The sequence below is a fragment of the Corvus kubaryi genome, unplaced genomic scaffold (assembly GCF_017639235.1).
Source record: "Corvus kubaryi isolate FWS band 111438036 unplaced genomic scaffold, C.kubaryi_AGA036_p1.0 37334, whole genome shotgun sequence".
Taxonomy (NCBI): Eukaryota; Metazoa; Chordata; class Aves; order Passeriformes; family Corvidae; genus Corvus; species Corvus kubaryi.
This window is the reverse complement of record NW_024581108.1, coordinates 17930951-17956476: the sequence shown is the minus strand read 5'-3', so window position 1 is coordinate 17956476 and position 25526 is coordinate 17930951. Positions and strand designations below refer to the sequence as shown.

Here is a 25526-nt window from a genome sequence, read left to right as displayed (position 1 = left end):
GCGTGATCAGGTTCTGCTTCAAAGTCTCCCGTTATCGTTCCGATACCTGCAGCCACACAGTGCAATACTTGCAGTCTCTAGGCATCAACATCTCCCACTTCCCAGCAAAGCCAGCATCTCCATGGATGTTTGAAATCCTTACAGAAAAGATACTACATCACAAACGAGGCAGGGAGCAGTATCTCACAGGAGTTCATCCATTCTTTTTGCCTTAATACAAACTCTAAATTTACCAAGTTTATATATTTTCATTTATTCTACTAAAATGAGAGAGCTGAAATGGCACCCAAACTGAGAATAGCCTCATAAAATGCCAATCTGAGTTAATATGGGAAAGAGCTGTTTCTTGCCACCCTCTCCACAAATGAATCCACCTTCTTGCTCAGCCTTACAGTGGGAAATAGCACTGGCAGCTGTCTCTTCCTGAGCCTTTTTAACACCTGTGAAGTAGATCAGAACTTTTCTTTGTAAAACTGAAAGAAGGGACTCATCTGCAAACTCCAAAGCAAGATTTCTGCTATTATTTTATCTCTTGGAGATCTTGTACAAAGCAGGTGCCTTGGGTCTCTGCTGAGAAGAAAACCTGATTGTTTTTCCAATCAAATATATTTTCAGGCAATATAACCAACCTGAAAAGGGATAAAACTGACAAATTAAAAGCCTAATTCAATCGCAATTGTTAAAAAATATTTTTAATAGTACTTGAGTGGCATGTTTGTCTTTTCCCCACTTCTCTTACACTGCTACCTCTCTTCTGTAGCTGTATTGGCCACAAAGGGGACATAAGCTTTCCTGCTAATGTAAAAAGAGGGATCAGTTCCGGGGAGGTAAGGAATTAGCTGGAGGAAAATAGGCCGCATCTAAATTATTCAAGGAAGAGTAGAAAAAATACAGAAGGACTGCGATTATCCCAAAGGGGCTACGAGCAAGTGAGGCTGGGATACAGAGTTGCTGCTGAGGAGGTTTTCAGCACCACCCTCCAGAGTCCTGTGGACACTTTGTCCAACAGCAGGCTTTCCATGTTCTGCCTCCCGACGTTTATCCAAGCTCTTGGTTGTTGTTATTTTTCCTTTCCGTTCTTAGTCTGTCCTGCCTGAACGTACACCTGGCTTACTGAATGTGAGGTGCTTAAGGAAAGACTGGACGTGGCACTCCGTTGACACAGCGGTGTTTGGTCACAGACCGGACTCGATCTTCCATTCTCCAACCGAAGTGATTCTGTGATATCGCTCACGGGGGAAGGAGAAGGTTGCAAGCAGCCAGCCCAGCCTGGGGAGCAGGTCCCGCTCCCCGCTGTCCCGCACCGACACTCCCCGTCCCGTCCCGTCCCGTCCCGTCCCGTCCCGTCCCCTCAGAGGAGCCGCGGCCCCGCCTCACGCGCACGCGCCCAGCAGGCCGCGCGGGCGGCCGGGCGCGCTCCCGGCAGGGGGTGCGGAGGGGGCGGTGCCGCGCGCACGCGCGCTCCCGCCGCTCCTCAGGCGCACACCGGGTGGGGGCGGGCGGTGCCGCCCCGCCGAGGAGGGACCCGCGGCCGCCATGGAGGTGAGGGTGGGGGGCTGTGGTCACGGCGGTCCCCGGCTCGGTCAGCTGAGGGGAGGCGAGGGAGGGGAGCCCTCAGGGGCGCGATCCGTGCCCGCAGGAAACGCTGGGCTCCCGCGGCTCGTTCGGGAGTGTGGCGGGCAGAGCGCTCGGACGCCGGGAGCGGCGGCAGCCCCGGCTGCTGCGGGACGGCCGGAAGGTGCCTCAGCCCTCCGGCCGGCAGCTTTGGGTCTGGGGGCCCTCCCCAAGGAGTGCGGGAGTTTCCTCGTGTCTGGAGCTGGAAATTTTATTCGCCGAAGCTTTAAAGTGCTGTGTTTGGTACATAGCGGGTTTTTCAGTAAAGGGTGGTAAGTCTCTACACTCCTACGGCAGCTGCTTTCTATTGAGGACATTGCTGGAGTGGGAGAAGAGCAGGCAAAGGTGAATGAACCGGTTCGTAGGTGTGATCACGAGAAGTCTTTTAGTTCTTGTGTTTTTCAGCTGGCATCAGTCGGGGAGAGTTGTGAACCCCGAGGAACATTGAAAAACTGCCTAATGTGTGCTCTGTGGCGTTAGTTTGAGCAGGATGACCTTCTGAGGCAGGAGAAGCAGCGGGACAGCCCTGGGTGACAGCTCGGCTGCTGGCATCAGCAGGACTTGTGATAGCCAAAAATCAGCCCATTCCCTGACACCACTGGCACTTGGCTGTGAAGTGTCAGGTTTGTTTAGAAATAAGCCACTGTTTTGGTTTTTTTTTTTTTTTAATCATTTACAGGCTGGTGGCTTCTAAAAGCCTCTTTATCATAAAATGTTATGCCTCACAATTGGCTTGGGAAGATTGGTGTATATTCTGATAACTTCAAAGAAATGTAGTTTGCCTTTTTTTTTTTAAACTAAACAGAGCTCCTCTTCATGCCTCCCAGGTGCTGGATGGAAGCAAGGCAAAACACTCCCGCAGAGCTGAACCTCTTTCACTGCAGTTCTAAAGGTGTTTGAGTTTGGCAGCCTAACAGGTAAAGTGGGGTGCCTTGTACATTTGAACCTTTCTTGGTTCTTTAAAGGTGTTTTTCAACCAAAATGCTTCTATGACATTATTTTGTGGTATGATTGCTATACCAGTACTCTGTACTTCAAAAAAAATATTTATTGCTATGAGGAATTTCCTCTCTCCTTCCAGTACCTTCCTGGTAACAAATGTTAAAACACTGGTACAAATCTTAGGTGACATCAAATGTGACAATGCAGTGGAGGTTAATGACTTAATTTTACAGTTGGAAGCACAGAGGAGGGGAAAATGAAGAAAAATCAGTCTTCCTTCAAAGTTTAAAAACCCATTAAGTTAGATTAGCTTCTCCTAACAAGGCTGCTTTCTGCTAAGGGTGTGTGTTCTGTAGCTTTTTTTTTTTCCAGTGACAGATGTCATTGATCAGATCTCATTGACCGTTGGTGGGGTGTGGAGCAAGAACAGGAAATATTTATCTTGTATCTGTAGGAAATGAAAAGTTGTCTTCTGAGAAGGTTTTCTCTTTGTTTTACAGTAGCAAAGGAGCTGAGGAGAATTACAGGAGCTAATTGGTGATGCAGAGACAGTCTTCTGAGAGTTGTTGATGCCATCAGATGTAGAAGAGAGTAAACAGCTTGCTGTTTAGTAATTGGCCCTCAGAACCTACATTGTATATCTCCTTAATTTAAAAGTGCTCTAGGGGTTGGAGAAGTTGAAGTAGCTGAGCCAATGTGCTATTGCTAGGAGTTTTCTCATTTAGAATATGTGTGATGGAGTTTAAAATAACTTTGTTGCTAAGTTCTTACTGCCCTGTGAGGGTAAGTCTTAAATATGAACTGGCTGCCAGTGGTCAGTAGCACTAAATATCCTGTTTGACTGTTCTGCTGGGTGTGGAAAGAGAGAAGATGTTCTTTAGTGCAGTAACCAGTGTGTGTGCCATGTTGTCCCCAACAGGGCTCACTGTTCACAACTATTTGTTAGCCCTGTGAAGTACACCCTGTTATATCCTCCCATCCATGTGGCTGCCTTGGAGACACGTTGTCCTTGAATAAGAAATAAAAAAGATTACAGTGTGTTTTTAAGCCACCTTCAGGCTAATTTGTAGTACTTACTTGTTAACTCCTGGCTGGGTCAGGATACTTCTTTTGTTTGCCTTTTGGCTTTGCAGTGGGGATGATAATAGTTCTTTTGCTGTCATTCTGAATGATAACTAATGCTTTTAAAGAAATGCATGTGTGCCTGGGGCAACACGGGCTGATTTCAGGAGATCTCATGTCTGCAGCATGTGTGTCAAAATGCGCTGTTTTCTCCAACACGAGAGGGAAAGGAATGCTGTGTGCTCTCCTCTCCATTAAGGTTCTCCCTGCTTCCCCAGCAGTAACCCTGGGGAAGTAAGAAACTGGGGTGGGAGGAATCTATTTGGAATAACTTGATGTGCTATCCTGAAAAGTGAGATCCACTCACTGCTGAAGGGTTTGACTTGGAACTTCAGAAAACCCCCTCTTAGTTTGCGAGGGAAGTGTTAGCTGGGAGTACCGAAAAGTTACTCTGCAAATTGCGCAAGCCGGGGATGATGCGACGCTGATCTCCTGAAAGTGTGGCAGAGGGAATGGCAGAGGGAAGTATGGAGCTAAAGAGAAAGGTTGCTGTAACCTTTTCCCCAGCACGAAGGGTTTCAGACGGGTGGTGGCAGCTGTGACACTGTGAGTTGTCACAGTAATGCTGTGATAAGGCTGGATCAATAATTTTGTCAGATTTGCTCTTTCCTGAAATTGGATTGCTTGGGCTTTCTCTGAACTTTCAGGTGTTCGTTTGAAAATGCTAATGCTCCTGTATATTGAGAAGATGTTGGAATGTTTTTAAGTTCCTCTCCCTTCATGGATAACTCAAATTAAATGAAACTAAAGGTTTTATTGTAAGTGGAATGAGAAGGTAACTTTTGACAGCTAAGAACGAATTGTGGCAAACCAGTGCAAAAATCAAGTATGAGTATTTACTTCTTAGAATTTGAAATTAGTATACTTAATACAGAATGAGTATAAAATAATGTCTCTGATTTGACACAGGACTGTCATACAACACTGCACATTCGTCCTCTTCAAATTGTATCTCCCTTGATGTGTAACGTTGCAAACACAATTAATCACTATGTAGTTGCTTTATAAGGGTAGCTTGGGTTGTTCTGAGCTTCCTGCAACCACATGGTTTTTGTAGAATCAGCACCTGCTGAGTGCATCCAGTTTCATTATAAGCCACATCTACAGGAATCAGAGTTGATGGAGAAGGGAGGGTCCAGGAACAATGGGAGACACAGAGCTGGGAGGAAAACTGGACTGAAGGCTGTTTTCATTTTGTTCCATTGAAATTGTAGGGGTGTGCTTTCGCTGTGTGTTCATGTGAAGCCCACCACAACAGGTCCTTGCAATGCCTTTAGGCTCTGGGCATGCTGAATATGTGTAGCAGTGTTTTCATGATTTCTGACTGGTAACGTGGTGGTGTTTCTTTTCAGCTCCAGAACAACTTGGCTCAAGCAAGAGTCAGTTTTGAAGCAGTGGTAGTACCTGGACTCTGCTTTCTTCCACTGAGTTCAAACACACAAACAAGGTATCTTCTTCTTGATAGAAAAAGGCATCTCTACTGTGTTCTCCAAGTGCTTCCTGTTACACACATGTGCTTGTTTTCCAAATATACCCTTCCTTCCTTTGGGAAGCAGATTAGAATGAGAGGGGAGTTAGGTCTGGGTAGTGGATTTTGGCATGTTCATATATGGAGTGTTAGGAAGTGAGACGAAAGACGACTTAAGGTCTGAATGAAGTGAAACTTGTGGTAATTGTTCCCTTTCTTCTTCTCTTGGCTTTGTTCACAAGTTTTCTTTACAGCAAAAGGGAAAGGCTGTAACTACCATCCCACACAGGCTCTGAATAACGTGTGTGTTAAATATTGCCTCAACGCAGAGTTATGATGATGATAATAAAATTCAGGGACTTCAACAAAACCACAGCTAAGACAGAAACTTGCTCTCATTTTACTTACCATGTGGATTCTACTGGTTCCATTACCCTGTGAGTAATAATCCTAACCTGACTGGAGAAGGACAGATCAGAATTTGAAGACATCAATCTTGGCCCTGATGTGTCCATGGGCCATTTCCCTCCAGAGCAGTCTGTCCTGTCCCTGAGCTCTGTGTCTGGCAGGGTGAGCTGCCTCAGAGCCCACAGTGTCCCTGTCACCAGAAGCACTCCTGGAATATGCAGAACACCTCAGCAGTGCTTGAATGGTTGAGGCACACTGTCCTTCAGTGTCACCAGAAACTCTTTGGTTATGCAGTTGCAGAAAAAAAGCATTTCTTTGAAAGCTTGAAAAGTCTCTTTGGCTGGACTAAAGGTATTTGCTTGTAGTACCAGCTGTTACTTAAGTGTTGTTCATTATAACAAAGTGAGTAATGAGAGTGAAGCTGGGATACCTTTAAAGGATAAGCTGTGTTGACAGAAATGAGCTACACGATGATGTGAAATAGCAGACCAGAGCAGTAATAAGAATCTTAATACAGCAAACGTTTCGTGCTTTAGTCTGATGGCAAATTTAGTCAAGATTACAGGTTAAAAATACCAACTTTTCAGCCATTTGGTTTCTGTATACATGACTAGTGAACTTCCTGTTTTCAGGGAAACAATTCTTTGTAATTTAGGAATTGAGTCAGACTAAAGGGAATTTAAATAATGTAGTGAGTTATTAAACAGCCGACTGTAAATATCAGAGTCAGCTGGTAGAGTGCAGGAGCTGGTTGTGAAGAAATACATCAGCTGTGCTAAGATAGGGGGTTCACATCCTGGGGTTTTTGCTGATTTTTAGTCTGTTACAAGCTCTGAAACTGTGATATTTGAAATGGAATAGAACCTGTCTAGCTGTGACTTGTAGGAGGTCAGGGCATTAAAGTTACTCGTTCAACACCTTGTGGAAATCAAGGACCTCCTTCAAGCAGAGCAGCCCTCTCTCTGAGCAGTTTAATGTGTGTCATTTCAGTCCCAGTTCTGAATAATTCCTGATGCAGATGGAATTGAAAAAGAGGAGAGCTGGAATTAGCTATCAAAGGCTCACCTTCTCTTTATGTTAAAATTTGAAGCTGTATGTGTGTCAGTTTGAGTTCAAAAGAAGCTGTTTCTTCAGAAGTTGGTAAAATGTGCTTTATATTACTGTATTTAAGAAAGCACATATGTCATCCAACATGATGATTTCTGAACACATTCTGCCTAAGACTTGAAAATGAGGATTTACTCTTGTCTTGAAGCTTTTGGTGATACATTTTTAAGTGTTTTACTAAGTTGTTAAGGAGAAAGGACTTTCAAAATAACACGTCCTAAATTTTCAGACATGTGGGTTCTAAGTGACATTCACAGTCAGCTATTACTGACAGATATGAACAAGAAAAATGTAATGGAGCAAAGAAAAAGTATTTCATGTATTGGTAGATTGTTGTGGAATGTTTTCTGCCTTGGAGCTTCTCCCATGTTTTGAGTACTTTAGAAACAGTGAAAGGCAGAGAAACTGCTATTCACAATCTCTGTTAAAAGAGAATTGATGGAATTTTTGGGACTTGCTCTTTCATTATCAGTGTTGTCATAATTACACTTTTTCTGTGGATTTAGCTATTTCTCTAGTACAAGATCTTTAAAAGTTAATTTTATCAGAATTCCTCCTGGCTGTAAAATGTCTTAGCTGTACTTTGTTGCTGCCCTGAAGACTTTGAGCTGAGATTTTAAACTGTTAAGGCAAACTTGACTGGATGTGACTGGTGTGAAGTGCTCCCTCCTAAAACCTCGGTGTGGAATCATTTAACCTTTTTGGAGATAGGTTAGCTGTACAAATATGGCAGTCTTTTTATTTAGGCCTTCAGTAACAATATGCAGGTGGTTTTTTCTGCCATATTATCTGGCATCAGTGAATTGTTATCTCTGACTAAGCTCTTATAGTATCTATAGCTAGTAATGTAGGAAAAAATCTAAATGCCATAAATACTTCTTGCTTTGGAGCATAAATTACCCACTGATCTGTGGTTTAGAAAGGTACATTATGGTTCTGTGAGAAATGGTTTTCTTTCTGGCCTTATGGCAGAATAAACTGACCTAGATTGCTCCTCTGCTCTCTTAACTCCTGTGGTTGCTTTGTTTCACTGAGTGGTTTGAAACTTCCCCACACCTTCCTGCTGTTTCGGAGGCTCATTTTCTTGAGCTGATTTGAAAAAAATCTATTTGTGAAACAGAAGAACAGCTCAGAGAAGAGTGCCCTTGTGAGGGCTGTTAGTGCTGTCTGGTATCAGGGCACGTGTTCTGTTGTGGGTTATTTTATGCTTTGGCTGTGAGGTAAGGATTCAGTATAGATGCATTATTGTTTCCTCCTGTTTTTACATTTGTTTATCAAGTCTCCCCATAACTATTAATTGGCATCCAAGAATTGCCTTTTTGGGTTTCCTCTGATATTTGGAAAAGAGGTGGCAGCCTGTGATGAAGAAAAGCAGAGAAACTTTTGGATGGATGAGAAACTAAACACACAAGAGCATGTGCATTTCCTCCTAAAGTAATTGGTTGTTAAAGTCACCTCTATGTTCTGCCACACAGAGATGGTCAGCAGTCAGCCTGTCCCCATAGCAGACAGTGGGAAAAGGAAAAAGAAAAAAAGAACCAGAGCCACAGATCAGGTCCCTGGGAAGTTTGAAGGTTGGTGACAATTTAAAAGCTTTTAATTGTTACAGTCTGCTTTGCTTCTGCTGTTTTTCTCAGTTTTCTTAGCTAAACATTGCTCTTTTTTTGGTAGGAACAGTGCTGATGTCAAAATGTTTTGACTGAACAAATGTGAGCATAAACACTGTGAAGCTTTGTAAGTGAAATATAGTTCAGTGAGGAAACGGAGCAGTACAAAACTTCTTAGTGGGCAAGTGCAAATGAAGGTGGTAGTAGCCTTCTAGGTTTAAATGCTCAAGTTTGTTACACTTAAAACACTATCTCTGCAAGTAGATTATGTGTGGTGGGCATTTTCTGAGCAAGGAGATAATTGTTTTCCACCTGAAAAAATGGTTCCTGACTTTTATACGAAGACAGGGAAGGTGGCTGAGGTCCTAGATATTGCTGAGATACAAAACATTTCTAGTGTGAACAAATGTGTCATTTTGATGCTGTAAGGAAGCTTAATTTTTCTGGTACTTGAAAGAGGGAGGTGAAAAATGAAGCATAGTTAAGACTGGCATGTCTGCTTTAATACTGCATAAATCTGAGGGATGCTTATCAGATGAAGAGCTTGTCTTGATGTTATTCACTAAAATAACTTTCAAAATTCACTTTGATGGATGTGTCCTTTCTTCTGGATTTCTTTGGCAGACTTGTACAAGCTGACTGCTGAGCTGCTTGGTGAGGGAGCATATGCTAAAGTTCAGGGTGCTGTCAGTCTCCAAACTGGGAAAGAATATGCAGTGAAAGTAAGTATAGAGTAAAAGCATCACTTCTGTCTGTGATGTGTCTTCTCCTTCTGAGTATCTCAGTGAAAACCTGCAATAGAATGGGTAATAGCAAAACCTTCTAGGAGATTTTTGGTGCTTGAAATGAGCCTGTTTTATAACTGTTGAGAAAACCTGTCACCTGAAGTGTCATGTCTCCAGAGTGAACTGGTGTATCAGCTGCAGGTAAAAGTCACAAACTAACTCACTGGGATGGTTGGATCTCAGGGCAAGCTTTCCTCTCATGCCCTGGTTTGGTTGTAGTCCTACCTTTGTCTCTTCTTATGAAGAGGCTGAGTCACAGCATGGCCTACCAAACAGTGCAAACTTTTGGGTGCTGATCCGAGTTCAGAGAGCATCAAGTACTGCCAGTGGTTCATGGAAAGCTGTCTCTTTATTTTCAGATAGAGGCCAATCTTCTGTAATATCATTGTAAAGTGTTAGGGCTCATTTACAGATTTGTTGTTATCCTGAGTCCCCTTTTAATTACAAACACAAGTAATAGCAATAGGGAAGCTTTATGTATTATTCTAGTCAAAAATAGGCACAAAATTTTAAGCCCCTTGAAAAATGCACCTCTATAGATGCTAGAATTTTGTCCGTACTTTGTAAAATTGTTGAAGTTGAAAGGTTGAAATAAACAAAGCTCTGCATTAGGAATTTGATGTGATCAGACGCTGAGTCCTGTAGTACTGGTGAATGGTTGCCTGTTCTGCACCAGAGAACTCAGGCTGCAGAAATAAGAAAGCTGTATACATCTGTCCTGGATACAGATGGTGGTGATATTTGTGGTAATTTCAGTTTATGTAGCAGTCATTCAGGCTCAGCCTCTGTGGAAAGCTCTTGTTCTTGTCCTTTTTCAGTCAGAGGACTGTGTGAAGGAAGGTGACTTCTGATGGCTCTGAGATTGAATGTATGTTTTCTTTAGGTTCTATTATTGGGTCTCCATGAAGTTTACACGATGAACTAAACTCTCGTTTTGTGGTGAATTTGGTACTTTTTGCTTAAATGCCTGTAATGACAAATCTCTTCTTTTTGGCTGTTCAGTGTCTGATGTGACTCAAATCTATTTTTAGTAGAACTCAAGTGGATATCCTGTTCTGCACATTGCAAAGTTAAAATGATGCAAGAAAGAGCTTGTGGTAACTGGTCACTGGCTGTGTAAGGTGTGGATTTAGTTCCTTTCTTCTCTTCCTGCCCTAATTTCTCTTGTCCTCTGAATGCCTTCCAGAGCTCTGCTGACACTGCTCTGCTCTGTAAACAAATGCCAGAAGAGAAATTAAACAAACAAACAAAGGTGGAGTGTTCTTCTCTAGTGGGCATGCCCTAGATTCAAACCTTGGAACAGCTACCTAATTCCAGAGCTACTTGCATAGTTCTCACAGTAATTTTTCAAATACAAGGTCTTAACTCTTTTTCACAGATCATTGAAAAAAATGCTGGGCACAGTCGGAGTCGGGTTTTTCGTGAAATAGAAACTCTGTACCAGTGTCAGGGTAACAAGTAAGTATAATCTTGTCTTTGTTTATTTAGAGTGTTATGATTATTTGTTCTCAAATTTTTATGTGTGACAAGGTTAGAAGCTTTGCAGTAGTCTCCTTAAAACCAGTTGTAATTTAGACCTGACCTATTCAGAATAAGAATTTCCCCGTCTCTTACGTGTGAAATTTAGGGGAACTATTTACAGATTGAAAGTTATATCACTCAATTAGCAGCCGGGTCAGTGTAGCTTGATTGTGCTTCAGTGCCTCAAGATGAGAAATTAACATTTTGACACTCTCCCCTGTGATTTCACCATCAGCAAAAGCTGACCTGATACCAGCTGCTCTGTGGAAAGGAAGTCTTACCATTCCTTTCCCTGGCATGTGGTTTGTCCTCCTCCTTGCGTCAGCCTTCCTGCTTTTGCACTGAAGCTCTTAGATCAGCAAAAAGCTAATTTAGTTCTCATTTGGATGTGTGCTGACTTCATAGCCACAGGATGAAGCAACTGTAAAGCTGCTGCTGATGCCTGAAGAGGAAGAAAAGCTGTGCAGGCACTGGCAGCATGCTCTGGGAGCTCTGTGATGGGTTTGAGCCCATTCTGAAGTTACTTCTAGATGTCTCTGTTAATCTAGACTGTATGTACAACAGCTGTTCTTTATATTGCAGTTGTGCACTTTATATTGACCCTTTTCAAACAAATACTTAATAAAAGATACAAAAATAATTTAAAAACCAACTTGTTTACCAAACCCATGGGCTTATGTTGTGCTGTAGAGGAGCAGACCAAGTCTTTCTTTTGTGAGATTGCGAGCATATGGTCATCCAGTACACAGCTGATGAAAAACTCAAGCTCACACGACCACATGCAGAATTTGGGGGTTTGAATGTACTGTTAAATGTAAAAAGTTCTGGCTTACACATTTGACATTCTCAAAGCAACCTGGGGTGTTTGTGCTGCAAAGAATTTACATGAGCTAAGCAGGAGTTAGTCTAAAAATGGCAACTAAGGAGCTGGATGTAATATCCTGCTGACAAGTGCCTGTCTCTTTTGAGCCCTGTGTGTTTTGCTTTGTGATTTCCAGAGAGAAAGAATGCCAATTTAATTATTTTTTCTTTATTTCTGCCTTCAGCACAAATGCAATGTTTTAAATTATTAAATATAACCCACTATCAGTTACTTTCCTGTCAGCTGAGCAGTAGCAGAGTTCTCACAATCCTGTCTGAATTTGGTGTCTGGTCTATTTTGCGTGCTTAAATTTCAGTGTGAGTTGGAAATATGGTTTTAATGCCACAGACAACCAAAGCAACTTGTTTAACTAGAACTTGTATTTTTGGTTGCTTCTGGCACTTCCTAGTTATCCATGCTGAAACTCTTCATGGCTGTGTGTACACTCCATGCTTGTTCCTTTTATTTCCCTTCTTTTTTGTGTCTTTTTTTAAAGGAACATTTTGGAGCTAATAGAATTTTTTGAAGATGACACAAGATACTACCTGGTCTTTGAAAAACTGCGAGGAGGTACTGTGCAGAAACTGTGCCTTTGCTCATTCAATCATTTTGGTTCCTGTTAGTGTCAGTGTTTTAAAGTAGTAATTGAAGAACTTATTTTAAATGCTTGAGAATTTCAATACAAGAAGTAGAGGAAGTATTATACACAGCTTGAAATATGGTTATTCTTGAGTATTGGTGGGTTTGGTCATGCATTTGCAGTCCCTTTCTGAAGCTGAGTGATGGAAATATCAGCTCTCTTAAAGTGGAAGGTTTGAAATACAGTCAGTAGGTCACAGTACCTTCAGGCAAGGGGAGACACACAGGATGTCAGGTGTTATGCATGATCCTAGTGCAGCATCTATATACTCTGGCAGAGTTTTCCCTTGGCGTAGGATTGACTTCATTTCCTGAAACTCATGGAACGCTGTTAGGGAAACCATCTTCCCTGTGCCTAGGGTTGCTGTAATTGAGAACCAGTTGTGCTTGTGGGTGTTTAAGAGCCCATCAGGTGAGCTTGAGTGGTCATTGGGCTCCAGCACTTCCCACTCACCTGGGGAATGAGAAAGCTGCAGCAAGCACTTTGTGCATTTTCTCACATTTGTCTGCACTGAGTATAATTACTGTAGCCACTAATTGCATGGCTGTGCAAAACCATGAGTTAATATGGCCAACCCTTCAAAGGAAAACTGAGCTTCTGGAGTATCCTGATACCCAGAGAACATCATCTATTTTCTCTGGTCAGGAAGGTTTCCAGGAGCAAACTGTACAAAGCCTTTCTGCATAGATGCAGAACTATTTTTAAAAGAGATGGATGTATATTTGTCTTGAGTAAAAGCTTTTTTTTAGCTTTGCTCAAAATTGCTGCATCTTTTCATTGTGTTTTCCCATAGCACTTTGTATTGATGCTCAGACTTTTCTGACAAATTAGCTGTAATAGGACTTGATTGAGAAGAATATGCATTTGTCTTTTTTCTAATTTCCCATTCTTCCATTAGTTAACCCTCTTCTTTGTGAGTCTGTGGTTGTCAGTGGACCTGCATGGCTGCTGAGAGGATGATAATGCTACTCCTTCCCTTTTAGCTACTGTTTTTACAGGGTCAGCTAGGGCTGAGGCTGGTTTTCTCTTAAAAAAAAAAATCAGTATTTGAAGTGTTAGGTGTGTGGGGTTCAAGAAAGAATTAATGGGAGTTAGGGGTAAGATCTGATGCACTGCAGATTCTGATGTGAGTGGCATGGCTGACGAGAATGAGAGCATTCATCTTCAATGCAAGCCTTACTTCAGTAACTCCAGTCTCCGAGGCTGCTGTTACTTACAGTGTTGGAGTATAATTTGGGCTTTCCATTTTCAACTTTGCCTTCCAATAGCTGTGGTAACTGAAGGAGCTCTGCTCCTGTTTTATCTGTGTTCAGTTCACTGTGATGTGCAGAATCCCTTTAACAACCTCATCTGACAGAATTTTATAATTGAAAGATTTAAGATCCAGCTGATTATATTGAATTTGCATGATTTAAGAATCTTTTCCTCTTTTTTTTTTCCCATCTGAAATGTATTTTGAGAGGTGGCATATGATGCTTTCTCTCTGATGAGTACTGGAGAGTTAGGAACAACTGTGGCAGGAGTGCCCTGCTATTCTTTCTTTATGAGAGTTCTCTTTGTGGGCTGAATATAAAGTCTACAGTAGAGTATGTTTTAATTGATATCGATACAATTCTTATCTGAGGGAGTTTGAACATCACCTCTATTCAGAAACATAATTTCAAATAAACCTGCTGAGTGAAATGAGCACTTCAGGTGGCTCAGTATTGTTTCCTGCAAAGTGTGGGGTCTTTTCCACAGGGATGGAAACATTGAAGAACTGTTACTACTTTCTAAAGGTGTGAAGAAAACTATACCAGGAAACGCCTTTGAACTTTGTGCACTCAGGAAATCTGTAGCAAACTAGAAGGTGTTGGTTTTGGCAAGGGAAAATGTCTGTGTTTGATACCTAATGACCTGGTCCAAAGTGGCCTTCCTCTACTCATCTGACACAGCATGGCTGTGCATATCTGAGCAGTCTTTTGTCCATCTCTTCTTTTTGGATGTTCTTCCTCGTCCCTGAATGCTCACTGGGGAGGAGTGGCAATAGCATTGATGGTGTAAGAATAGGAATTACCCAGTAGGAGATTTCCTTCCACATCTAGAACTGAAAAGAAGTGAAATCACCTGAGATAGAAAGTGTTGAGTGTATTGGGGCTAATAACAAATGGCAGTTACTTCTTGAATTTCTTTGCCTGGGTGCTTTTACAAGTACACTGCTCTGAATAAGAAAATAAAAGGCAATAGTAAGGCTACTTAAGGGGCTTGGATCTCTGTGGACTACATGGAATTGGTTTTTTGAAGACATTTTTAATCTTTTGAGAGGTTTGATTGAATTCACTCTAAGAAGATGAGGAATCAAATCTCCCTTTATTCTTTGTTAAAGGGATACCAGTGATGCTCTGCCTGCAAGCTACCAGCCCTTCAGTATGTTTTAATTTAGAGGTCTTTTGTCAGATTTTATATCCCTGGGCAAATTTTGCCTTAAGTCAGTGTAGGAGCCTTGCCTTGATGCCTGTGGGAAATTTGATGTGTATTTAAAGGTCAGATCTCTTCTTCCTTTGATGGTGTTGAGGCACAAAACGTGTATCCTTGACTTTCAGTGCAGGGTTTCAGTGGTGACATTATGGAAAATGAGGAGAGTTTGAGTATGACCACCCATGACCTGGGGTAGGTTGGGTTTTGCTGAAGTGTTTCTGTATCTCCTTAGCTATGTTTGAGTTTTACTGGTACTATTGGCAAGTGTGTGGAAAACTGACCAGTCATGTCCTGGGGCAGTAAAAAGTGATTGCCTCTCATGCTGTGCTTAAACTAGAGAGCTGCACTGTTTGAAAATTATGTTCTAGCGCACTTAAGTGTTGAAGCTGCTCAGTTGTGCCTTTTTCTTCTTAGTCATTCCCCTTTGCTCCACAGAAGTTGTCTGCTGTGAAAGGCTGTTATAGAATGTGAAAATAAGGTTATGGATTCATGATACTTGGAACTAGTTCAGCATTCATACTGAGGTTTTCCTCTTTCCCCTGTTACCCTGACAGGTTCAATCCTGGCCCATATACAAAAGAGGAAGCACTTCAATGAACGAGAAGCAAGCAAAGTGGTGAGAGACATTGCCTCTGCTCTGGATTTTCTTCACACAAAAGGTGAGAGAAGGCTGCCTCCATCTTGACTAGTTGATACTGTACACTCAGGTTATGAAGCACATTTATCTTTAAGTAGCCAGCTTTTGCTAGTGTTTCCATTTACAGCAATGCCAGATGACTTAGGCTGCTTTCCTCTATGATATTATTTTCATGTTGTTGTATTTTAATTAATTGGGTGTGTTAAGATGCTACAGGCTTTTCAAGGAGAAAACTTAAATCAGCATCCAGGGAGAGTTAACATTAGGGTTGAGTCTGTTCCTGTTACAGAAGCCACCCTATAAAGTTTACTCAAAAGGGATCTAATATAATATTAATTTCCTCTTCTTTCAGGTCAACAGAGTTACTTTTTTGTAATTACTCAGAATTTCTCCTGGTTACAAGACCTGATAGTTTTTAGTAGCTTTTGGCCCCCACATTTTGACTCTCACTGTTAAATTGAGAGACCTAAGTGAACCATAGCATTTATTTGAAAGTGTCCTCAATTCTTTTGGAATTTGCTTAGATTTAAAAGCAGTTATGTTTGTAGAGACTTTTTTTTTTAATCTTAAAAGTGTTTTTCTGCTGCTTTTTTGACTTGGGAATACTTTGGTTTAAATTCCAAAATTGATGTGCAATGTGGTCATCCCAGAGTATATTTTTGGGCTGAATGTGATGGAGACTTTTGAAGTCTTTCCTATGTCATGATTATCTGGCCTTGCAGCTTCAGTTGCTGTTACAGTGACTACCTCTGAATAGAAGGGCATGTAATTGGAGACTGTTGATTGGTTATGTATTTTGATACATTTTTTCTCTTCCTTTTTGCCATTCTGATTAGCCTGGTAGATCTCAGCAGAGTTGCATTTGCTGCCTAAGTTGCTTAGTACTGGCCCTGGTTCAATAAATGTTTAGTTGTAGTCTGTACTTTTAAGTCACAGGACTGTGTATATGCTGAGTTGGAATCACAGCACTGGTACCTCAACAGGTTGAACCCATTAAAAAGAAAATTGTAGCAATGCATAGGGATGAAAGTGGTAAACCTGAGGAATATGGATCTTGTCCCATATTGTGACTGTTACAAGAAATTAATTTGAATGTGAAACCAAACTGAGTTTGGATTAAGAGCTTTTGTAATCGTCACAGCCTGCCTATGTGGTAACTCAGCTTTAAATCTTCAGAGAAGGTACTTCTTGAATAGCTGCATTTAGAAGATTTTAACTTTGAGATACAGAATATATAAGAAATAGGAAACTTAGGCTGAATATGTGGAAAAATTATTTTTTGATGTGCAGGGCTATAGTGGGTTTCTTAACAGCTGAAAGTCCAGGTACCCCATTCAAGAGGTTTAACATCGACTCAGCTAATACCTTCCTGTAGTTCTTTCTCAGCTTTTAGTTTTAATTTCCCTTTCCCCAAATGAGAGGAGGGTGATTGATTAAAACGGCTGTAGAGCAGCAATCTGCTTTCTTGTTGTTTGCTGTGAACTGGGACAGTGGGGACATGGTTTGCAGAATCAGCTACAGCAACATCCATCCCCTCTTCATTTTATTGTTCTCTTTATGGTTCTTCCGTGTGACATTAAAATAATTAGTAAGTAGGATACAGAACACTCAAGTAAACAGGAAATTAAAGCAGTTTTATTGCACAGCTTAATGGTGAAGTGCTGTAGCTAAATGCTTTTAAAAAAATTTGAACAAGGACAACTAATTCTTTTGCCAGGAGTAGTTTAAAAACTCAGCTGGATGATAATCCTGCCTTACACCCACTTGGGATGTGTGTGCTTTATTGCTAATAACCTACTGGAGGGGTGTATAAAGGCAGTTGTTTTCTCAGTGCTCTGTGCAACTGCGAAATCAAATGTTACATAATCAGACATTTGAATTCAAACAGTAATACAAAAAGGACACTGCTGGCTTTCCCATTGCAAGCCAAGCCAGCTGGTGGGAGTTGGGGCAGCCTTGTAAACGTCAGCACAGGCCGCCTCGGTGGGTTCATCGTGCCATCTTTTGTGCCAAAGCCGTGTGCACTGTGTCAGTGTGAACGCTCTGATTCCTTTCGATCGGGGCTCTGCTGTTATGTTATATTTTAAGCCACGTCTTTGGAGTGTGCTGAAGAAAAGATATTAAAAACTCCCTTGCTTAGAGTTTGGTGGGATTTTCCTTTCTGTATTCTGAAGTAGTATCAGGTGTCCTTGGAGTGTAAGTTTCTAAATCAAGGCTAGCTTCCAGTTAAGTTACAGCCAAGTTGCTCATTTGATTTGATTTTTTTGCCTCTCATTTTCTACCTTCCAATTGAGCTTGATCATATTAAATGGAGGACTTCCAGAAGTTGTGTACTTAGGCTTTTGAAGAATTTCTTTGACAACACAGAACCACCTTGCATGTGGATTACACAGATAACTTTGTGCTTCCCTGTTAGGTTTGCCTATTCTGATAGGAGTCAAAGGAAGAAGCCCTTTGGTTGTTTTCCTTTAGCTTTTCTTCTGTATCTCTAACTGAACCTCTAATTTTTCATTTGCTTCAGCAATGAGTACATACCCAAAAGGGATATTTTCATCTGGGAACTCGGGGGCTTTTTGGCAGGGGAGAGTGCCTCAAGTACTGTCTGTGCTGGTAGGAGTTCAGCAAGCCAGTTGATCCATCTGGAAAGAAGAACTTTACTGTGAAAGGCACAAAAATCATTTCATTGAACTGTGTAAAGAATTAAACTTTCCTAAAGGTCAGTCATCTCAATAAGCTGGTTTTAAGGAATGTAATTAATTTGGGCTAACAAAAAGGCCTGGTGTTAGCAGGTTCTTATTTGCTTGACAGACTCTCCTGTACAGTTAAGGAGGATAAAGGTATAGCAGGATACAACAGTGACTTTTAACAGTTACACTTTACAATTAAATTATTATATTTAAAAATAATTAAATTATTATATTTATACAGGTGTGTGTAGCATGCTCAAACCTAGAGTATCTCCCAGGCAACCTTCTAATAAAGAGAGGTTATGAGAAATTAAACAGAGGAGTATCCTTTCTAATGAACATTTGTACTCTCTGTTCAGGTATTGCTCACAGGGACCTGAAGCCTGAAAACATCCTGTGTGAATCTCCAGAAAAGGTGCTCCTCTGGTCTCTTAACCTTCTGAACTATATTTTTTTAACTTGGTTCCCAAAAACGTCCTTGTGGTTTTTCTCTCCTTGAAAACTTTTGAACCCATTAGTGAACTTCAACTAAATTTAACAGAACTGAAGCTTAAAAGAGACTAAATTCTTCTTTGAGCTGTGAAAATGTGAACATCTGGCTAAGACATAAAAAGCCAACTGGCCTTAGAGAGGGCACAGCAATGACACTCTAGTGCCTCATCTGTTCTGAGCCAGTACCCAGATGGACAAGCAGCCTTTAGAAGCCAGCTGGTCACATTATATGACTTGTTTCCAAAGTGCTCTGATGTGTACTGGCACTTGCCTAACCAAAGAAAAAAAACAATGTTGCAGGATCAGATGCTGGTGGTGTGGGTGCTGCTGAATGCAAGGAGTGGAATGTGGCTGTAAGAGACTGGGTCTTGCTTGGGACTCTTCTGTCCTGGGGTTTTCTACTTCACATATGTACATATTCATAGATTTTGCATTAATCCCAGTCTTCCTGACCTCTTTTTTCTTTTTTTTTTTTTAAGATATCACCAGTAAAAATATGTGACTTTGATCTTGGCAGTGGGGTGAAGCTGAACAGTGCATGTACTCCCATAACAACTCCTGAACTAACAACGCCGGTGAGAGAACCTATTGTGACTTCGTGCTTTTTTTTGTTCTACTACAGACCAACTTTTCTTATCTCCAGAGGAGACTTTCCAAAGAGCTTACTGCCACTACACTCAGTGCTGGATAGTTCATTTCCACAAGTGTGTATTTGTGATAAATACTGTCTTGCTTTCCCAGTCACAGGACAAATACACTAAAAGCACAGGAGCTCACAGTGTTAATTCTCACTCACAGCAAGTGACACATAGGTCCTGCTTATCTCTTACACAATCAAATGGGGAAACTTTTTTGTGCATATTTTTTGTGTGCTTATGGGCAGACTTTGAACCTTCGTTTTGTGTTCTTTTCCCCATGTTTTGGTTCTGTAGCTAAGCCAATGAGCTAAGGAGAATGCAAGCTCTCTAATCAGTGTGTGGCTTTATAATACACATTAGTTTGAAAAACTACAGTCCTATGCTTTTGCCATTTACTGTGAAAGAAAAATCTTGACAGTGTTGCAGAAATCTTACAGAAATCTATTCCCCTGATACACTTGTCTGATAACTAATGCATTAGATTTAAAAACCTGAAAGATGTAAATTAATATTTTGACCTTGGATCAAAGGTTCACAGTCACGTGGAACAGCTTATGGTGCTGCTAAAGAACTATAGGAACTTTAGTAGTCACTGATGCCTGATTTCTGCTTTTGCACCAAGCTGCTTGGTATAAAGAGTGGAAAATGATAAACCTGAGACTTGTTTTGATGTGACCCTCCCTTTGAAAACTTGCTTGAATTTGCTTTTGTAGTGTGGCTCTGCAGAATACATGGCACCCGAAGTGGTGGAAGTCTTCATGGAGGAGGCCACGTTCTATGACAAGAGGTGTGATCTGTGGAGCCTGGGAGTGATTCTTTACATCATGCTCAGTGGGTACCCCCCTTTTGTGGGCAACTGTGGCACGGACTGTGGCTGGGACAGAGGAGAAGTTTGCAGAGTTTGCCAGGCGAGTGTGCATGTCCTGGGCATGGGGGGAGTGCAGAGTTCTCCCGTGAGCTTTGGTTGTAGGACTTGCTGTCGTGTCAGCAGTGGAGAGCTGTGCCTGACCCTGGCAGGTAGCTGGGAGGATGATCTGTCACTGAGAAGTGAGGGTGGCAGTATAGAAGTTGAGTGATGTCAGTTTCTAAAGTAAGGTTGGGCAACTGCCTCTCCTTCCTCCTGATGTGAGATCTCAGAGCTTCTCCTCATCCTCTTCCCCACCCTGCCATCCTGCCTTGTTCTGTAATCCTTGATCTGGTTTATGTTAGTCACTGCAATTCCTCAGATAAAATTTGAGCCCTGGGAGGGCTGCCGTGCAGGGCCTGAATTTATTCTTTCTAAAAACTGAGTGTTTTAGCTGCCCTCTTAGGGGTGGGGGGAAGTGTTCTCAGCAGACTGTGTATTGTGTCCATCTTAGGATGCACTGAACCACTCTGTGGAGCTGCCTGTCACTCTCCATTGACTCCATAAGGAGACTGGATGGTTTCAGTTGTTGCCCTCCACATTAGGTGGATAAAAGAGAGTGTCCCCTGAGAAACCTTCTGGTTGCAGTGTATTTAAATTGAGTAATTTTTCCCTTTACTAGAACAAGCTTTTTGAGAGCATTCAGGAAGGCAAATACGAATTTCCAGACAAGGACTGGTCACATATTTCCTCTGAGGCCAAAGATCTCATCTCAAAGCTGCTGGTTTGTGATGCCAAAGAACGACTTAGTGCTGCTCAAGTTTTGCAACATTCGTGGGTTCAAGGAGTATGTATCCCCCTTAGTATAATTTTAAGGGTTATTCTTCTTCCAAAGGGTCAAACAAGCTGTTCCCTGTCACTGAACTTCTTATTAGAGTCCTTGTGTGTCTTGGTGCTTATATCTTGATTAATTAAATGATACACAGTGGCTTTATTTATTTTGCATGGTAAATATTTGGATGAATATGTCATCCTTTAAGTGTTTGTTTTGTTTAATTATTGCTTTGTGCATTTTAAATGGCTTTCTTGTGAATAGCAAGCACGGCAGTACACAAATTATTGTGTTTAATACAATAATGCAGAATACTGGTAAATACGGTTATGAAAGAACAGCAGTGTCCTTTTTTGCTTCAGTTCCCAGTTCAGGAAAGAAGGAATAGAGCCTCTGGAGAGCTTCCAAAGCTGTAGTCTTATACCTGCAAGCTGTGAAATCTTCTTGTGAGGGGAGACAGATTATGAAATATGCTTTGCAAACAGTGATTTGTAAGCTCACAGTGAATGAATTTATATGCAATATGTGTTAGTTGTAAAGATTTGGGGGAGCTACTTGGTTTTTGTCACTCTTGGGAAACCTTGGTTGCCAGCTGCTAATATGTAACTAACTTCTCTTCACTGCTTCTTCTAGCAGGCTCCTGAAAGGGGATTGCCCACCCCTCAAGTTCTTCAAAGGTAGCGTTTGTTTTCTAAACATGTGTAAACTTGGTCAAGAATAATTACTGAAAGAATGTGTGAGAGAGAGGAGTTGACAAATTAGGAGGTGACATCCCTGGCTGAGAATGGAACTTCGTAAATGTACAGCACTAATTTTGTTAAGAACATCAGAAATATTAAAGCTCTGAATTTTCTTTATGATCTCATCTTGCTTGTTTGTTGGAAAAGCATTAGAGGGAATTCCTGCAGTGCAGTGTTAATCTTAGACAGAAAATAATGATGGTTTTGTCAGCTTGCTGCCCAGGAGGGGGAGAAAAAGGCATAAAGGCATGTATTAGCCAGAGAGCCTGCTTTCTGATGGGTGAATAATCACCATAAACACAGACTTGGATCTGACTTTCGTTGCAGTTGGTGGTACTCACAGTATCCATTTACTGTGAGCAGGGCAAGCCTCATTGGAGGTGATTTGATGGGAGATTCTGTATGCCAGAGAGCCTGAGTCACACATCTGTTTCTATCTACATGTTTGCTGCTGGCAGTTGCAGGTGGTTCTTCCCAACAGAAAGGTATTTCCTTAAAGCCAGAGGTACAGTTATAGTGGGACTGCAGTTCTCTGGAGAAGGACAGCAGTATGGCCCCATGTGCCCATCCTTTGAGAACAGGTAGAAATTAGGGATGACATCTCAGGCAGCTTCCTGGGTTTATATCAGAAGTCCTTGCCAGAAGGAGGAGTAGTACTGTGCCTGTTTCCAAAATCCCAGAGTGTTTTTGTCATGTATTGCTGATCCTCTGAGAGAGGATAGATGCACATATTAACTGGTCATTTCACCTGCTGTATCAATGATTTGGTAGAAGAAATAAACATGCCTGGAAACAGATACTCTGCTGTGAGGGCGAGTGGGTGAAGTGCCTGGATTGACACTGCCTCCTCCTTTTCTTTCCCTGGCCAGGAACAGCAGCACAAAGGACCTGACCCTGTTTGCTGCCGAGGCCATAGCCCTGAACCGGCAGCTGTCCCAGCACGAGAGCGAGCTGAGCGCCGAGCAGGAGAGTGCTGCCCACGCCGTGTGCTCCATGAAACTGTCCCCTCCCTCCAAATCCCGCCTGGCCAAGCGCAGGGCCATGGCACACGCCACCAAAACCAGCGACTTCCAGCCAGCTCCCCATAAAGCCTTCTAGAGCTCCTTCCTGCTGTGGGGGGCAGGATCAGTCTGTGTTCTTACTTGGGTTTTTAACGCTGATAAAAGCTGCTCTGCTTCTGACACTTTGATTAGGAGCTTGCTCTTGTGATGTGAGTTGTAACTTTAAGGGGACAGCTTTTTATGGGAATGTTTTTTGCCTGTCAGATTTAGTGCATTAAGATAATTCAACTGATTTTTTTAAACTGCAGATGATGAGTTTGCTGCTGTATTATCTGAGGTGATAAATCACTAAGTTTTCCTCATTTTCTTCCTAGAAGAGCACAGTTTAAAATGCAAACTTGAAAACATCAGGAAAAACCCACACTTTGCCTAGCAGAGCATCAAGCCTCTCCCTGCCAATGGCTGCTCTCCTTGATGGCACATTTTGGAGGTGCTGCTGTTTTTGTCAGCAGTAGGGACTGTTCCAACCAGTGCTGTTCCTCGCTTTCTGTAGACTCAGGAATGAAGATGATGACTGGGTGGATCTCTGTCTCCATTGCATTCATTGGGCTTAAGTGGAATGAGGATGGTACTGTAATGGTGCAAGGATTGCTCATACTTCTAGAGATGGAGAGAGCTGTGTAGTTTTTTTATGTTGCTGATGATTTGTGTGTCAGCATGTGGGGTGAAAACTGGGAGGGGTGGGGTTTTTATCTGACATATCTTTGCCCTTAATTATAATGTACTCCATACCATCTCTTTTTTAATTTTCTGGAGTTTAATGTCCATTATATCCCATTGGAACAGTTACATTCTTAAATCTGGTAACCACAGATGTAACAGACTGTTTATGTAACAGTTTATATTTACTATTAAGTAGGGTTTTTATTATTAATTTGGGGTTTTATTGTATTAATGCTATCTTCAGCTAAACCTTCCTTTCTATAAAATGGAATTTCTCCATGACCTTTTGTGTGTCCTACCTGGAGTTCCTAATGCGAGTGGACAGACTTCAGTGAATTTTGGTGTTTGAATAATTTAGAAATGCCAAAAGCAGAGGTACAACTGTACAAAAATGGTGCTGCAGCCATTGAATTCTGCCTCCTGCAGTAATCTCAGGCTGGGTGTCCAGATTTTTGCTTCCAGTTTCAATACTATGGTGCAACAGAGCCAAGAATAATTTGGAAGGGTTTTGGCTGAAAAGCTGAAGATTTTAAGTGACCAAAGGGAGGACACAGATGTTGAGCACTTTCTGAAACATAAGCTGTGAAAATTGGGCGCTAAGATGCCCATGATGCACCTTACCTTGTCAGCCCTTTCTGAAACCTTTTGCTGAGGCTTTGTGTGCAGGGGGGGAGGAGGAGGCCCCCGGGTGGCAGCACAAAACCCTCCCAAGCAGAGTGAGAAGGAATAAAGTAGCAGATGCAACAAGCACTTGGAAATTGAAAGGTCAAAGCTGAATGTCTTTGCATGGCCTATTCAGGGTGGTTTTACATTATCAGTAGTACCAGTGCATACAGCTATTTTTATAAAACATGCTGTATTTTGTGACTAATATTAAAGTTGTTATTTAAATGTTTTTATACGTTGTGCCAGCTGATGAATGATGAAATGTATTTTGCTTTTTTAAATTAAAATGCCCTAAGTTATGTATTTAACACATTTGACTGTTCTTTGTGGTTTTTTCCTCTTTATTTTTGGTGACACAGAAAAGAGAATTACTTCTTTGTGTGACATTGGATCTAGGACAGTTGAAGTCTCTGAGGACTAGGCATACCTCCCTCTTCTATTGATTTATTTTATTTATCAGTCTCTGATCTCAGATTTCTTTCTGGGAACTGAGAAAAGCGCCCCAAGCAGGGAAGAGGTGTTAACTTAAGCTCTCGTGTGTAGTCTACTTTTGAGTGCCTCTTGCAGAGTTATTTTTTAGTTTCTTTGGAGGTCTGTGGCTCTTGGGTGGGGAAGGTTGTTTTCCTGGAGGGGTGGGATGCAGCACTCCCCAGTGCTCTGTGCAGCTCATGCCTCGAGTGAAACCTGAACAGAGGAGGAATCCCAAACCAGGTGCCAGGCCCTTTATTTGCACTCGCCTTTCTTTCAGAGGAAATCTGCCATATTCACATCAAATGCTTTTAGTTGAACTGTGCTTTAAGATGATCTGCTTCTCCTTCCCTTTTCCTCCTGGGCAAGAGAGGTACCAGAGAGCGCAGGTGACCTTGTGGTAGGGGTACAGGAGTGATGTTTCAGTGGGGCCAAAGGTCTTGGATCTTCCTTTGCCTCAAAGCAAGAAGTCAGATTCAGCTGATGATCCAACAGGTGCCTCTTTCCCTCTGATCTGTACCTTTCACTGAGAGTTCAGCTTTCTTCAGGTGTGTTATCTCCAGAGGGCTTAATTTGGAAGGCTTTCACTATGCTTTTTTTCATGTCAGTGAGGAAGAGGCTCTTGCTTCTAGGTGGGAAGTCACTAAATCAGGGACTCTGATCTGTGCTTTTGAGGTGGTGCTGGGTTTGCTTGTGTCCCCTGCAAGTCTTGTTTGGCAGCCTGTGGGACATGACTGCTTCATCACTGAATCTCAGTGCCTCCCCTCTGGGAAGGGCTGAATCTGTGCCATGTTTTTTCAGTTACATGTGATAAACCACACCAGGCAGCTTATGTGAGCTCCCTGGCTTCTGAAAAAATGATGGGAAAGTGTCTTCTTGGTGAGGAAATGGGGTTGGCAAGGCAGAAGGTGGCTTTCAAGAATTCCAAAAGATATTCTGACCAGCAAGGAGAGCATCAAAGCAGGTAAACTGATCTTTAATGTTTTTAGAAATTTCTGCTTTCCCTCCCTGAGGTTTTCCTGGGAGGTGAGTGAGCAAACCGAGGGAGAGCCATCAGCGTGATTTATGGGGAACTAATTTCAAACAAATGGCAACCAAGCAGCTCTAGTCTCAAAGCTCCCCCGTTCAGTCCCCTCGGGAACCAGTGACACAGGATGTTCTGTAGGATTTTGCTGACCTTTATGTGCAATATTTCACGAAGTGCAATCAGCCTTGCGCTTACCAGTGTGGTTTCTGTATTGTTGGTTGCATAAAAGGAAGCTCCT

The 25526-nt window shown here is 42.0% G+C and overlaps 1 protein-coding gene across 8 annotated transcripts; it reads left to right on the top strand.

Annotated features, from left to right (window-relative positions):
- The first annotated feature begins 1439 nt into the window (after positions 1-1439).
- MKNK1 (MAPK interacting serine/threonine kinase 1) lies at positions 1440-24105 on the top strand. 8 transcript variants are annotated; one of them, XM_042030619.1, is made up of 15 exons: positions 1472-1542; positions 2095-2237; positions 2442-2531; positions 5031-5125; positions 8137-8235; positions 8893-8990; positions 10432-10511; positions 11933-12006; positions 15088-15192; positions 18217-18272; positions 18829-18924; positions 19701-19895; positions 20514-20678; positions 21297-21340; positions 22273-24105. In XM_042030619.1, exons 5-15 carry the CDS (start codon positions 8139-8141, stop codon positions 22499-22501), a joined length of 1239 nt encoding a protein of 412 aa, XP_041886553.1. In that variant the 5' UTR covers positions 1472-1542; positions 2095-2237; positions 2442-2531; positions 5031-5125; positions 8137-8138; the 3' UTR covers positions 22502-24105. The 8 variants fall into 8 exon arrangements, with proteins under 8 accessions (XP_041886549.1, XP_041886553.1, XP_041886554.1 ...); XM_042030615.1 differs by lacking the exon at positions 2095-2237 and having other exon boundaries at positions 1440-1542; XM_042030620.1 differs by lacking the exon at positions 2095-2237 and having other exon boundaries at positions 1473-1542; positions 2420-2531.
- Positions 24106-25526: the final 1421 nt, after the last annotated feature.

Excerpts from the sequence above, each read along its gene's own strand:
- MKNK1 (XM_042030614.1), top strand. The coding sequence starts at position 8,121 with ATGTTCTGCCACACAGAGATGGTCAGCAGTCAGCCTGTCCCCATAGCA. Across the intron at positions 15,193-18,216 it reads GGATTTTCTTCACACAAAAG|GTATTGCTCACAGGGACCTG; the intron begins GTGAGAGAAGGC and ends CTCTCTGTTCAG. Across the intron at positions 20,679-21,296 it reads AACATTCGTGGGTTCAAGGA|CAGGCTCCTGAAAGGGGATT; the intron begins GTATGTATCCCC and ends TGCTTCTTCTAG.